Here is a 15,925-nt window from a genome sequence, read left to right on the forward strand (position 1 = left end):
GCTGGTACGACGAGGAGTGCCGTGTCGCAGCGGAGAGAAAACAGGCTGCCTACCTCGCAACATTACGATCGACCACAACACGTGCGGGATGGGATAGATACCGAGAGTTGAAAAGGGAAGCGAGACACATTTGCAGGCAGAAAAAGAAAGAGACCGAAATGCGTGAGTACGAAGAGCTTGATAAGCTGGCCGACAGGGGTAATGCTCGAAAATTCTACGAAAAAATGCGGCCGCTTACAGAAGGTTTCAAGACCGGAGCATACTCTTGTAGAACCCCCAAAGGTGATCTAGTCACTGATGCCCAGAGCATACTTAAATTATGAAGGGAACACTTCTCCAGCCTGCTGAATGGCAGTGAACGCACAACACCAGGAGAAGGAGAACCCGATTCCCCAATCGATTACGATGGAGCAGACGTTCCATTACACGACCATGAAAAAGTTCGAATAGCAATTGCTCGCCTGAAGAACAACAAAGCGGCAGGGGCCGACGGACTGCCGGCCGAGCTATTCAAACACGGCGGCGAAGAACTAATAGGGAGCATGCATCAGCTTCTTTGTAAAATGTGGTCGGACGAAAGCATGCCCAACGATTGGAATTTATTGATATTGATATTGATATCATCGGCCTCAACACCCGCGCCGTTAGTTCTGCTTTCTCCAGGCTGGACAAGGAAGCACAGAAAATGGGTCTGGCAGTGAACGAGGGCAAAACGAAATATCTCCTGTCATCAAACAAACAGTCGTCGCACTCGTGACTTGGCTCTCACGTCACTGTTGACAGTCATAACTTTGAAGTTGTAGATAATTTCATCTATTTAGGAACCAGCATTAACACCACCACAATGTCAGTCTGGAAATCCAACGCAGGATTGCTCTTGCCAACAGGTGCTACTTCGGACTGAGTAGGCAATTGAAAAGTAAAGTCCTCTCTCGACGAACAAAAGCTAAACTCTATAAGTCACTCATAATTCCCGTCCTACTATATGGTGCAGAGGCTTGGACGATGTTAAAAACTGATGAGTCGACGTTGCGAGTTTTCGAGAGAAAAGTTCTGCGAAAGATTTATGGTCCTTTGCGCGTTGGCTACGGCGAATATCGCATTCGATGGAACGATGAGCTGTATGAGATATATGAGGACATTGACATAGTTCAGCGTATTAAAAGACAGCGGCTACGCTGGCTAGGTCATGTTGTCCGTATGGACAAAAACAGTACAGCTCTGAAAGTATTCGACGCAGTACCCGCCGGGGAAAGCAGAGGAAGAGGAAGACCTCCACTCCGTTGGAAGGACCAAGTGAAGAAGGACCAGGCTTCACTTGGAATATCCAATTGGCGCCACGTAGCGAAAAGAAGAAACGACTGGTGCGCTGTTGTTAACTCGGCTATAATCACGTAAGCGGTGTCTACGCCAATTAAGAAGAAGAAGAAGATTTGAGATAGTTTAAGCAAAAAGTCTTTCTCACAGCCAGATAACTTTTTCGGGGGTCTTCTTACAGGAGACCTACATTATCAAGGGAATAACATTTTTTTTCAAAATGAAGCGAATGCTGTGAAGCTCCCAAGCGCTATCCCCAAATAAAACAACAATTCGTCGTTTAAATCGTTTTATTTTTATTATTGCATAGAAACGCCCAAGTGTCGCTTGTAATTGATTGATTATTATTTTAATTATTTAGCATTGGCGAGAGGACGGGCACAGGAAAATTGCGATAATGCGATCAAACTTCAACTGAATTGTTACGTTCCACAAATACGCTATAGACTCTTTACGTTTTTATATGTTTGTATGAATAGTATAGTAATCTTTTTTTTTTGTTTTATTTTTATTTGTTGTTTGGCAGTTTCAGCATAGAACCGATTGACTTCGGCGGTTGGGTAAATGCTGGTAAATACACAGTTATTCATACGAAAGCTGATTGGATTATGGAAACAAAATTTACTTATGTATGTATGTACATATTGCTATGCTCTATGCATATATGTATATATATTTAAGTTTTTTTCGGACATACTAGTATGTGTAAATTTTAGCAAATATATGAACAAGTTATTGTCAATGTGTGCATCGAGAGGATTTCAGTTTATTTGTATGGCGTACGAATGCATTGCGGCTTATGGATTTTTTTTTTAATTTTTTGTTGTTTTATTTCCATAATTTTTTTTATTATTTCCATAATATTTTTTTTTTTTTTTATTTTTTCAAGTTAAACTTTGTTTTGATTTTTTTTCTAATTTTTAAGTTAAATTTTTAAAAAAAAAATATGTATTAAAAAAATATTAAAAAATTAATTTTAAATTTTTGAATTTTTTCTTGATAAAAATGTTAAAAAATAAATTTTAAATTTTTGAATTTTTAAATTTTTTTTTGATAAAAAATATTAAAAAATAAAATCATGTTTAAATATTTATAAAATATTTTTTAAATTTTTTTTAAATTTTTTTTTAAATTTTTTTTTCATTTTCTCATTGAAAATTTTATCGTTTTAAGCTTAAATTACTTAATTACGTTTCAGCTAAGTTTAATTACGTAAAAAATGAACTTAAACATTCAGCAGCGCAACATAACACACACAAATATAAAATACGCTTAACAAAGTTACAATATTACAACAACATTATAAAGAGCTAAACTTAACACATCACAATAAGTAGCTAACACTACAAGCTTAGGAAGTAGTATAGCAAAGGCCTGCACTAAAACTATGCTGCTTACCAAGCTAAGGCTTACAAAACAAATTTGAACTTAGGATTGCAAAGTGGTACGGTACGCGGTACCGCAGTGGACTTGCGATTCTCTTTTACTAATAAGCTAACTAATAGCTAAAGCTAAACTAGTTGAAATATTACATTACATTTTATATAACTTAGCGGCTATTTCGAGTGGGTACCCAGTGGGAAAATCTAGTATGTATGTATGCCAATATTTGGAATCCTAAGAGAGCTTAAAAAGAAAAAAGTGAAGCTATAGTGGAGCCCTTCACAAATGAAAACGTTTTCATACAAGAACTTGATTTTGAAATATCCGTTTGTATGACAGCTATATATAGCTATGATATATGTTATGGTGGTCCGATCTGAACAATTGCTTCAGGGGTTGTATCGTTGTCATGGACAATAAGCTGTGTCAAATTTGGACATGATAACTCTTCAAATGAAAATGTTTTCTATACAAGCAATTCGTTTTGATCGGTTAGTTTGTATGGCAGCTATATGCTATAATAGTCCGATATGAACAATTTCTGCAGATATCGTACCCTTAGCTGGGAAAATAATCCAAGCAAAATTTCGTGAAGATATCTTAACAAATAAAAAAGTTTTCCATACTAGCAATTGATTTTGATGGGTCACTTTGTATGGCAGCTATAAGCTATAGTAGTCTGATCTGAACAATTTCTAAGTAAATTGTGCTGTTATCTTAGAAAATAAGCTGTGTCAAATCTGGTCAAGATACCTCTTCAAATAATAAAGTTTTCCATACTAGCAATAGATTTTGATCGGTTACTTTGTATGACAGCTATATGTTATAATAAACCGATCTGCATAATTCTTCGTAAACCACATCATAGCCATAGAAAACAATTCATTCCAAATTTCGTGAAGATATTTTAAGAAATGATAAAGTTTTCCATACAAAACTTGTATGCCATTGGTTCTGTTTGTATGGCAGCTATATGCTATAGTGGTCCGATAAAAACGATTCTGACAAATCAGGAGCCACTTGTGGAGAAAAAAGCGTGTGCAAAATTTCAGCTCGATATCTCAAAAAATACAGCATTAATACCTGTATTCAAAAAGTTCAAATACAGATCTTATGGAAGGCGCCTGGTGGTATACTATGAATAAAGGGAAATACAAAATTTTCCGCAAAATAAACTTTTGTCTTATTGGATATCTCGAATATCACACAATAGATAATAGGCTGACCGCATTTGGGTGACATTCTGCAGTATTGTAGTAATTACTACCGTTATCTCAAAAAATAATCTATAAACAGAAGCAGATCTATATATATTTCGGCGGCAGGTTGAGCTCTTGCGGTGATAAGCGCAAAAAAAAATCATAATAAACACTACTTATTAAAAAAAAAATAATAATACATATACTAGAATTCATATATTTTCCCACTAGTTATACCACACGCCTAAATGTAGGCAACACATACCGTTAACTATCCTGCATACTAATAACTACATTCATGTACATATAATATATTTAGCAATATTTCAATGGCGGAGGCTTACGTCTTTTAGCGCTTAGCTTGTTGAACTGGCAATTACCTGCTGTCTGGTATATATTCATAAATAAACCTATACTCACTTATATACTATTTATGCGGGCGGGGTGTATTTGTATATATTTTACAAGCGAAATTGTGCGATTTTCATTTGGCATACGTTAAAGCTCACTTACAAGTGAATTCAACCGGCCAGAAGCTGCACATAATTGAATACAAATAGTTGTAGTTGTAGTTGTAGACATTAGCAAATGCATATTGCAACCGTGTCTTAGTTAATTGCACGCCATTGTCGCTCACGTTATGGAGCGGAGGAACCTCGGTGGCCGCGCAATCAGTAGTAGGTGGTGGGCTCTCGCGAATCGAGTAGGTCTTTGCTGCAACGACGACCCATTGTGATCCGCAGCGTTTGGTATGGCAGCGGTCTGCCCTCGTTGAGATTCGCCGTTACATAGATGAGGTATGTTTCACCTGGTGTCAGATTGAATATGGTGTGCGTTTCGAGTGGCGAACTGTAATGAAATGTATATGGATGGTTAGTTAAGTTGCGGATTAGAAAAATGTCTTCGGTCTTTAGCTATATACATAAGTATTTAATAATAGTAGACTTGCGAAACTCGGTTCTATAGAATGACGTTGATGATGGAAGATGGAGCCATGTGTAGAAGTTCACGCAAGTGGGAAAAGCTCTCAGAACGTCATTTACTTGGGAATGGCCAGTAACGTTTCTTTTACATATGACTCAAGCAGCTCACCGCTTCCGGTCTTAGACCAAGGTTTCTCTGGGTAGCAAAAAAACAACCGTTTGAAAGCGAGCTAAAGTGAAAAGGCGAAACATTCCCTGTTGGACGCTGGGTTTGGGACCTGCCACGTAAAAAAACATTATCAATGAAAAGTATTCGACGAAACTGACATAGTTCAGCGAATTAAGAGACAAAGGCTACGCTGGATAGGTCATGTCCTCCGAATGAAGGAAAGCACACCGGCTCTGAGAGTGTTCGACGCAGTTCCCACCGGTGGAAGCAGAAGACCTCCTCCCCGTTGGAAAACCTAGATGGAGAAGGACCAGGCTACACTTGGAATCTCCAATTGGCGCCAAACAGCGAAAAACGAGGAGCAACTGGCGCGCTATTTTAACTGGACTATAACCGCGTAAGCGGTGTCTACGCTTGGCCACAATTAATAGCTCTGTCAAAATTGGGATGGTCCTTTTCAAGTTGTTCGATACCGTGCGTCTTCTTCAATAAGATGCTTGAAAAAAGGCAAGTCTGCTAATCTGCACCGCAGTGGTGCTGTCTACTCTAGAAGTACAATGCCGTCAAAGCCGCTTTCCCGAACCTGAAAAAAGAAGGGAAGAAAGTTGATCTTGAGGTGAACGAGGACAAGACAAAATACGTGGTTAACACAAAAAGGATTCCGCGCGTCTGAAGAACTACGTCAATATTGGTAGCTATAAGGTTAAAAAAGCTAAGGACTTTGCATATCTCGAGACCAGCATACGTTCCTCTAACAAGCCTGGAGATGAAGGGAAGGAAGCATTTCACAAACACGTGCTATTTTGAGATCGGTAAGCAATTGAGACGAACAAAAAGTACGTTATACAAGCCTCTTATTACTCTCCTTTTTTTACGAGACTGAAACATGAACGATGCCGAACCGAGATTAGAAAGCACTTAGCGCTTTTGAAAGAACTGTTCTCCGCAAGATCTTTGGAGCCGTTTACGTGAGCGATGGGTATCGAAGAAGATGGAATCACGGACTGTATGAGCTCTACAGTGTCAGGGATATAGTTAAGCGCATAAAAATCCAAGCAATGCGCTGATTAGGCAATGTCGTTCATTTGAAAGCTGTTGTTTCAACGAGAAGCTTCTTCGACTCGAGACCCATGGGTGGACAATGGAAGCAAGGGCACCCACAAAGCCAATATTAGGTGACAGAGCGTAGCGACCTACCTGCACTTAGAATGTACAACCTAGCAAAGGGTAAGGGCAACTGGCGAAGTTTCGTCTTTTCGGCCCAAGCCTATCCACGGTTGTAGTGCCAAAGAAGAAGAAGAATATACTGTAGGGGTTCGTTATGAACAATTTTTTTTGGAGATTGTAGCGTTGGTATGGACATTCATGCCGAATTGCGTGAATATATCTTGTCAAACACAAAAGATATAAAAAATCAAAAAAAATATAAAAGTTATTTCAAAAACTGAGGTACTAATTCGCGCATACATAAACTTTTCTCTGTTAATTTCAAAAATTATGACTTAATGAGTGAAACACCTTTTGGATTAACCTTTTGGGTTTAAGTGATTATTTTATTTATAATTGTGTTCCAAGTGGTGTTAGCTTACTTTCGAAAATTATCTACAAGTACACATAAAATGTGGAAAAAACTCACCTCTTTGAACGTTCGACGCATTTAATGGATTGAAATAGCGGATGCTGCACCACGCGCCTTCCAAAGTCGAGGCAGTAGTTCGTGTAATCGATGGAGCTCCGATTACGCTGCGGCAAATTGAACACAATTATGCAGTACCTGAACGCCACAAACACACGTGCAATTAACACAGTCAGCGACGGTTGTAGGCATCCAGAAAGCCGAACAGATACGATCCGACCCACACCAAGGTCCACACACAGCGAACGCAATGCGGATGTTACAACAACAGAAATACGTATTTCGCAAAGCATTATGGCTTAAACAGGCCACAGAAACCGCAATTCAAATTCATGCAGCACGAAGGGGCATGTGGCACGTTGCATATCGTAGTCGAGACCGCAGCATAGATTGAGATGCGCATTCCAATTATGTGGTTTTCGTTGTTGATGATGTTGCAAATGTAATAAAGAAACAGATACGGTTCGTTTAAGTATTAGTTAAAGTACTAGAAGCGTGGAACATGAGTTGGAAGGTTAATCAAGTCTAGTCGCTAGTATACACACCTTATTGTTCGACTGTCCGGCGAACTGTACCATGCAATGGTGGCTAAGGAGCAGCGTGTGCTCACATCGAAAACTGTTATATCAGCCGGCAGCTCTGGCAGGTGCTGAAAGATGCCGGTTGTCGTGACAGCCAGCTGTTTGGTGCGCGTTAGAATATCTTAGACATTAGTTCAATACAAATCTGTGGCTACTTACTCCCACTTTGTGTGCGCGCAGCGTCTCGTCTTCGTTGCTGGGCGTGAAACGCGCTATGTAACGCTGACCCTTGTGCACCTCTGATAAACGTATGTAAGTGGGCCTATATATACCGGTCGCATTCCCCATAAGCGTGCGATTGCGCAAAATTTTTATATCGATTTCGCTACCGCCGCACGGCACAATGAGATAGCGCAGCTGCAGCGCTGTTGTTGGCAGTATGGTTTCTCTTCCAGGAACCTGCGAATTGAATAAATCACAAACTTTGTTTGTAAAGTGTTTGATAAAAACTATTTTTAAATATTCAAATTGATCATAACGAGAAAAGGAATTTATTTTGAGATACCACAGTTCAAATTTGGCAGACAAGGTTATTAAAAAGAGACGCTTTTCTTGCTTTTGGCAATATATGAACTTAGGAATCTCTACCTCGCGTTCTATATGTGCAATCAGGTTACGCTATATGACGTTAGAAAGATTAGACTTTGTACTAAAGAAATTTTTCAAACAGTTTTGTGATTGCCTGACTCAGTATTGCTTGAGCTCTCGTTAAAGGTGGACACCAGAAAAGAGCCATATACTACTTGAATATTACAGTCTTTCTTCGATAAAGGGTAAAACGGAAGGCATGCGGATGGGAAGGTGAATAGTGCTTATGTTCCTGATACCTCAATAGCCAATGACATGAAATTTCGCTTGAGTCGATTCATTTCCTGAAATCTTTAGCCAATGACATGAAATTTTGCTTGAATCGATTCCTCTCCTGAAATCTTTACGTCAAACCTGCATCATGCTCTAGAAGGCCAACGGTCGAAAATATCGGCATCGAGTTCGCCGTATCCAACTGTTTCGATTCCACCGAAGCTAAACATTGCAGAAAAGTCCCTTCAGAACAATTTAAATAAGGTTCGACACAGAAAGAAGCTCGATGTAAGCGTGTCATACGACAAAACCTGATGGTTCCAATTTTCAACTGAAGATCGCTGTTCATTCAAAGCAAAATCAACCCATTTATGAAGTGGCTGGCTACTGGTCATGAAAACTAGGTCGCTCAGGACAACATCAAGCGAAAATGGTCGCGTTCGAATCATTGTGAGCCGACACAAACGGGGTTCACGCTAAAGTTGACAGGATCAAGAAGGTTTTGCTATATATTTGGATTGGGATTGGCATAGAATCAGCTAGTATGAGCAGCTCAATAGTCTAGTCTACTTAACCGGAACGGACCCGAATTTTTATTCGACCAAGGACTATCAACTCGGCAGATTGCTGCCGCTACATCAACAACAACAGCAGCTCTTTTACATCCCAACTCTTATCATATCTCTACTATCAACTATTGGAACGTCTGAAGACATCGATCGTTCAGAAGTGGTCAGCTTTGGCCAATAGGAGAGGAATTGTATTTCATTAAGACAATGTCAGGCCATGCACATCGTAAGTGACTCGCCAGGAGCTCCGGCAGCTTTATTGAAAGGTGTTCATACATCCACGGCTTAGTCCGGTCTTGGCATCACGCCATTACTCACTACTCATTTCTATGGCGATTTACTTTGCGGCTGAAAAACTCGTCTCAAATTCGTTAAATTCGTTATGCCACTTCAATTCAACGAATAGATAAGACGATATATGTGTATATATATACTGTTAATGGTATCAGTGCTGTTTCCTTCCACAATCAGTGAGATTATGAAAAGAACTGTCGGAGTTAACTCTAGCAATATGGATTTGATGATATACCCGTATAAAAGCGCAGTACCTCGATTTCATATTCCATCACTCGGTGGTACTACAATTTCGTTGTCCCCCAGCAAAATAGCTAGGGGACGAGATGGATACTAAACTGAACTAAGTTTCTAAGTATTTATTTTCCATACTTAGACACTTAGTAGAAAAACTTATATGGCTACTATAAGAATCAAGGATATTGGTGATTGAAACAGAAAGTTTTGTGGACATAGCGAAAATCTGAGCCTGCTCGAAACTGATCTAATTAAATTAGACTATATTCTCAAAAATTGGATTTCAATAGTTACTTCAAGGTTGGAATACTCTCTAGGCGTGAATGAAAAGAAGTTTAGTAGAGGAGGAGGATACTACCTCAATGTATACTGTCCAAAATGTGGTGTAGGGACGGGCGTATACTTCGAGAAATTATATGTCGCTCTAACCTTCCGTATACCAAGCTTAGTTAGCATCTTCCAAGCGGAAGGTCAGTAGAGCTCTACTAAACAACTACCGGCGAATGCTGAAGGTGACCATTTACAAAGACATCCGGGCGATACTACTCGCCTTGTCATCGCCAAAGATAAGCGTTTTAAAGAAATGAAGGTCAACTCTACTGGTTCACGGTCTTAGGAACATTTTTGGGAACGAAAAAGCAGACGAGTTGGCTAACTCAGGAGCTTCTCTAAATGAAACCGAGATATAGATACTACCGTGACCACTAGAAACAAACAAGAGGGAACTCAATACACAATTTGAATAAATAGCTCAGAATATATGGAAATCATGATAGCGAAATAGATATGAACAACTTATGACAAGATAAGAACTGAGATCTTATTACATACATACATACATAGGTTCACGAAAAGTAGATACAAACGTGTTCTTTTCTACTGGTGTTCTACTGTGAGTCATGTGTAGAAGTTCACGCAAGGCATATGGCTCAAGCAGCTCACGACTTCCAATCTCTTCCTCTGTGAAACCCCAGCTCTATCACAAACCATACATCGAGCTCTTGGAATCCAGCAGACACCAAACCTTGAATTTCTATCAGGCAAAATGGAGATAAGTAGCCTCATTGAGGGCACCTAATGGGTTGAACACACCAGTGAAGCATGATATCAAGATATAAAGGTCTCACGATAGTGTAACAAAATGACGCATCTAGCGGTAATTGAGCCCCAAGGACCAACCTACGCTTACTTTAAAAATCAATTTCCTTGCGACTCTCACTTACCTTAAAACTGAAGACCTGCACACCATTTAGCCCCGATATTTTCCGCATGGTTAGCATATTGTCGCTCAGCGCAACCGGATGCGTCCGATTATAATCCACTTGTGTCGAGGCAATGTGAAAGGTGAGATTTTGGCGGCGTGTGTGAACGCCAAATATATCCAAGTAATAGGTAAGATTCGGTAGCACACCGCGCAGCAGCTGTTGCGTGTGAGCGCCCGTACAGATAATGTTGACGTTGCGTACATCTAGCGGCAGTGAAAAATATATATACGAGTATATGGTTTATGAGATATGTCCGCAATGCAATTAGAAGCAACCGCAACGTTGTGCGGTAACTCACCAATTTTCTTAGCACGCTCCGGTGGTCTTAACCATATGTGGTCCACCAACGAGCCGGGATAGCAGTTGGCAGGCGCAGCAACAGTTTCACGCGCGGTCGCAGCCGAGAAGTAGTCATTGACGGCATTGCAGAAATTCAATTGGCGGCGCTGTGTGTTCACCACCAGACAGTAATGCACCGCATGGAAATCAAATTTACTGCAACGCAATGCGAGCGCGCCCAGCCGAACGAAGAAAGTCAATCAGTGATCAATGCATATTTTACAGTTAAAGCGTTGCCTATGTAAATAAGTATGGTAGCTAGTGTGTTGCACTCACCTCTTGTCCCACTTGACTATCATCTGACGATTGCGCACCAGATTCTGCGTGCGTATGCGTATGTGATGCGTGCGATTGAGCAGCGGCCAGCCGGACTGCGGATGTGCTGCATGCGCCTCGATTTTGATGGAGCCGCGCTGACGGGCCTGCACGAAGACATCGTAGTGGCCGCGCAACGCACAGGGCAGCACCACCGTGCGCTGATCCGATTTCAGTGAACGCGATAAATTTACTGCCGACGGAAGTCAAAGTGAAGCGTTGAATGCATGATAAACCGGAGGAGACGAGCATTGCCAGGCAAAGATTAATGCAAATGGGCACGTCAAAGTGATGAAAATACATGAATGCGGAGTTGCAGTTGCGAATGGTGGAAAATGCAGAGAATATGTGTAATTTGTAATGTGAAATTAACGGTAGTTTGGCAGCAAGGCATGAAAATTAAAGGAAACCAAATTTGTGTGCAAATGAACGCCGTGGCGTATGAGTAACTTAACTTGCTGGCAAACTAACCGAATGTACCTAATTGTGCTACTCACTTGTTTGATTGAAGTAAAGCTTACGCACGACCTGCTGCGAAAAAGTGATGGTTAACGGCGCGGAGTTGTTGATGTTGAGCAAAAATCTACAAAGAGAGAAGAAAATATTTTATTATAACAGAATATATACAATATATGTATAAGAAATGATATTTCGTCACCTAAAATGCGTAACGCATGATTCATCAAAAAAATCGAAAATTAGTTTTTTATTGCTTACAATTCACTACATCATAACATATATATGTAACAAACGATTTTCAGCTTCCACTGTCAGATATACCCAATATATAACCATTTGATAACCAAAACCCAATTCTATTTTCAATATGAGTGGTTGATATTACAGGGTCCGGCACTTGCCAATTAAAAAAGCCATAAATTCGGTTTGGAAAATTATTTTTATTTTTATTTTAAAGTAAAAAATGTGTGAAAGTAATCATAAATTCAGGACCATTTCCCTTTTGCTCGATATGACCACCTTTTGCCTTAACTATGGCCTTGAGACGGTCAAAACACGAATCGCAAGCTGCCCGAATGTGACTTGCCGGTATTTTGGCCCACTCACGGACAATGGCTTTCTTCAGCGTCTCGAGACTGGTGTATTTTTCACTTCGGACCTTGCTCTTCAAAATGGCCCAGAGAGAATAATCCATTGGATTCGCATCTGGTGAATTCGAGAGCCATTGTGTGGTCGTAAGTTCGGAACGTTATTTTTCAGCCATTCTTGGTTCACTCGCGCTTTGTGAGACGGTGCTGAGTCTTGTTGAAACGTCCATAGTTTGCTACTGAAATGTTTGTTTGCCCACGGCTTCAAAGCAGCCTCCAGAACACTTTCACGATAATATGTCGCATTTACTTTGACGCCAGGCTCGATGAAAACAATTGGAGAACGCCCATCTGCGGTGACAGCGGCCCAAACCATTATTTGTGGCGGGTGCTGCCTCCTTGTGGTCAACCGATGACTTAGATTCTTGTAAGGCTTGACCTCGAGCTCATTTTTCAATATGCGTCGGATGCTGCGGTCAGATTTAGCCATTTGATTGGCACTTCGTCGTGGATTTCACTCAAGTCGCTTCTTCACTTTCCGAACCATCTCACGTGACGAATGGAACGAGCTACCTGGGTGCAAAACTGCAAAAATCATCTGCAAAACGGTAGATCGGAAGTACACAAAATTTATATTGACACTCGATAGAAGAGACTGCAGGAACATAATGGAAATACTAATTTGTCACTTTCTGGTGGCGAGACACGTCCGCAGGATCGGGCTGACAGATCGAGAAGACTGCAGGAAATGTCTAGAGCTGGGCACTAGAGAAACAATGCAGCATCTCTTGTGCACTTGTCCCGTATTGGCAAGACTACGTCATAAGCATCCGGTGTACCCCACAGTATGATACACTGGAGGAGATATCAGTGAGAGGCCGCAGAGTCTATTAAAATTCGCGCCAAGCGCAGGCATCCGATAACTATTCTTCTTGGATTGAACTCCATCTAGTATCGCAAAGGATCAAACTGATCTACAAGTATGCGTCACTTATTTGCCTATCAGTTTAACCTAACATAATATTATAATAATTCTTGCTTTAAAACAATCAATCAAAGTTTGTGATTGCGGTCAATACGGATGCTCGCTGTTCTATGCGTAATGGTAAGAATCATCCCAACGGCATCTCTAGAAAGGTTGTACAACCACCAATTCGAAATGCAATGGAAAACTCTGGGAGAGAAAGTTTCAAGTCACACGAGAATCAGCGGATCTTACAAGTTCTATACAGATGATTCAAAAACGGCTAATTGAGTGAGTGCCGGAGTCTATTGCTCGGATCTGTATTTTAGGCGACGTTTCAAGCTTCTGGAATACCGCAGTACTGTTAAAAGATAGCTAACAACACAGGAACTAACTTAAAGAAGAAATACGTCGGTAGCCAAACAGCAATTAAAACAATAATATCACAACGCACTACGTCAGTGAATATCCTTAGAAGCAAGGAGATAGCAAATGTATTAAGCGGCTACATATTAACTGGGTTAAGACCTCAAAGCAATTCCGGAAACAAAATAGCTGATGAAATTGAAAAATGCTATTCAACATGCTATCGAACCCGCACAGGAAACGCGGAAGGCACTAAAAACGATACACTATAAAATTTCCTGATGCTCTGACAGAAGGATAAGGGTGAGTTGGAATGCCTTAAGGACATGCAGGATTGCCAAGATCCTCTGCAAAGGGGCGGAAGGAAATCACGTAAGATTTCTATACAAACTCGAAAGGGTTGCAGGACGTTTGTTGTTACTAATGTCAGATCACAACCTACTGACATCACATGGGGGCCTGATGGGCATAAATAACTACGATACATGTAGTAAGTTCATAGACGTAGGTATGATAGAGAGGATGGAACACCTCTAGTGATTCTGTCCAAGCTTTTCTTGACTCGACTTGGAAGTCTAGGAGCTTCACAGTTCAAGGGGCTAGCTGATGTATTAAAATCAGTTATCAAGTCTGTATTAAACTTCGCGAAAAGCATTAATGTCGGCAGCTCTTCTAAATCTGAACCTCCATCTGCCATTACTAAGGACCAGTAGGTCTTTGTGTCTAGAAAGAACTTAGTTTTTCATTTTAGTTGCGGCTTTTACAACTGATAAAATTATCGAACAAAGAATTTGCCTCAAATTTTGTATTTGTAAACACATTTCCTATGGGAAATCATTGCAAATGTTAGAAAGGACTGACGGCGATTCAGTTTTATCAAAAGCAGAAGCCTACGAGTGGTACAAAGCCATCGTTGAAGACATGCTTCGTTCTGGACGACCTTCGACCTCTTCAACTAATGAGAAAGGCAAAAAAGTGAAGGACATGGAGCTTGAAAACCGGCAGGCAAGTGTTAGAACGGCGGCAAGAGAGCACGATATTTCTTGAGAGCCCGTTCGAATGATTTTGGTAAATGTTTTGGTTATGAAATGCGTTCTTGCTCGATACGTCCCGATAAAGCTGAACTTCTTACAAAAGGAGTACCGTAAACAGGTCTCTTTGGTCATGCTTGATGGTGCGAATTCCAATGCCGCATTCATGGAAAACGATATAACTGTCGAAGAGACATGAGTTTATGAGTTTCACATGCAAACAAGTCCACAATTAACGGAATGGAGTGAAAAAACGAGCCCAAACCAAAAAAAAAAACACGCCAAAGCCACTCAAAAATCAGCGTAATGCTCATTGCTTTTTCGATATTCGTGGTTTGATGCATCATGAATTTGTTCCGAAGGGCCAAATGGTCAATAAGATGTTCTATTTGGCCGCATTGAGGCGTTTGCGTGAGAACATCCGTCGAAAACGGGCGGAATTGTTGAAGAACAATTCACGGATTTTACACAATGATAATGCACCATCGCATCGAGCCACGATTGTGACCGAATTTAAAGCCAAAAATGCAAAGAATACTATCCATCAACCACCGTATTCACCAGATTTGCCGCGTGTGATTTTTTCTTGTTCCCCAAACTGAAATTGCCGCTCTGTGGAGCTCGTTTTCAGTCGATCGAAGAGATAAAACAAAATTCGCTGAAGGAGGTGAAGGCCATCCAAAAAAGTGGTTATGGAAAGTGTTTCGAGGTCTGGAAAAATCTTTGACATAAGTGTATTAAATCTGCTGAGGATTACTTTGAAGTCAACGGGTTTTCTTGTTTTATAAGTATCTGTCCTCTTTGTAACTTCATTCTGATACAAAAGTTTTAAAGCACAAAAATTATTTCTAAAATGATTAAAAGTAATTGGAAACCAAAAAACAACTTCATTGGATAGTGAATTTATAACTAAAATACATATTACATTTAATTACATTCTCCAACAGAGACTCAGAGAGTGTCCGTTATAACTAACATACTAACCCCACCCAAGACAACAACCAAAGAAATTAAATAATATAAACGCAAGCGGTCACACGGCATCATTAACTTAACCATAACATTAATTAACACGCGCTGAGGTGCCACACGTTGCTTTTTTACTTATATTGATACACATACATACATACATACCATACATATGTATCTATATATGGTGGTATGGGCATGTAACCAGCATGTAATGTGTAATGTGCATGTAATTGCTGTTTTGATGTTTCAATTTGCACGCGAGGCTGACAAATATATGCAAGCAATTAGTTTCCCCTCCCCGTCCTACCATATTTGTCTGACTTACACATGCAACAACACACAATAAAAGGCAAAATTGAAATATTATAATTTCATATGCCGTAATTTGCAACACTGTTGCAAGTTGACAGCGCGTAAAATACTCAATCATGTGCGCCACTGCACTTTTTCGCCGACTCGTGGCACTTCTTACTCGGCGCTATCAACTCTGGTACAAGCATTGCCTGCGGCTTGATGAC

The 15,925-nt window shown here is 40.3% G+C and overlaps 1 protein-coding gene across 1 annotated transcript in view; it reads right to left on the reverse strand.

Moving 5' to 3' along the window:
• Positions 1-2,458: 2,458 nt before the first annotated feature.
• Positions 2,459-15,925, reverse strand: part of LOC126756082 (uncharacterized) — a 65,413-nt gene continuing 51,946 nt past the window's right edge. The window contains exons 3-10 of the mRNA XM_050468907.1: positions 11,526-11,611; positions 10,990-11,221; positions 10,673-10,869; positions 10,333-10,577; positions 7,368-7,607; positions 7,173-7,306; positions 6,628-6,765; positions 2,459-4,748 (exon numbers count right to left, since the gene is read on the reverse strand). Of these exons, the coding sequence (XP_050324864.1) occupies positions 4,571-4,748; positions 6,628-6,765; positions 7,173-7,306; positions 7,368-7,607; positions 10,333-10,577; positions 10,673-10,869; positions 10,990-11,221; positions 11,526-11,611 (1,450 nt within the window). The 3' untranslated portion in view covers positions 2,459-4,570. The remainder of the gene's footprint in view (positions 4,749-6,627; positions 6,766-7,172; positions 7,307-7,367; positions 7,608-10,332; positions 10,578-10,672; positions 10,870-10,989; positions 11,222-11,525; positions 11,612-15,925) is intronic.

Source organism: Bactrocera neohumeralis, chromosome 4 (assembly GCF_024586455.1).
Source record: "Bactrocera neohumeralis isolate Rockhampton chromosome 4, APGP_CSIRO_Bneo_wtdbg2-racon-allhic-juicebox.fasta_v2, whole genome shotgun sequence".
NCBI classification, from domain to species: Eukaryota; Metazoa; Arthropoda; class Insecta; order Diptera; family Tephritidae; genus Bactrocera; species Bactrocera neohumeralis.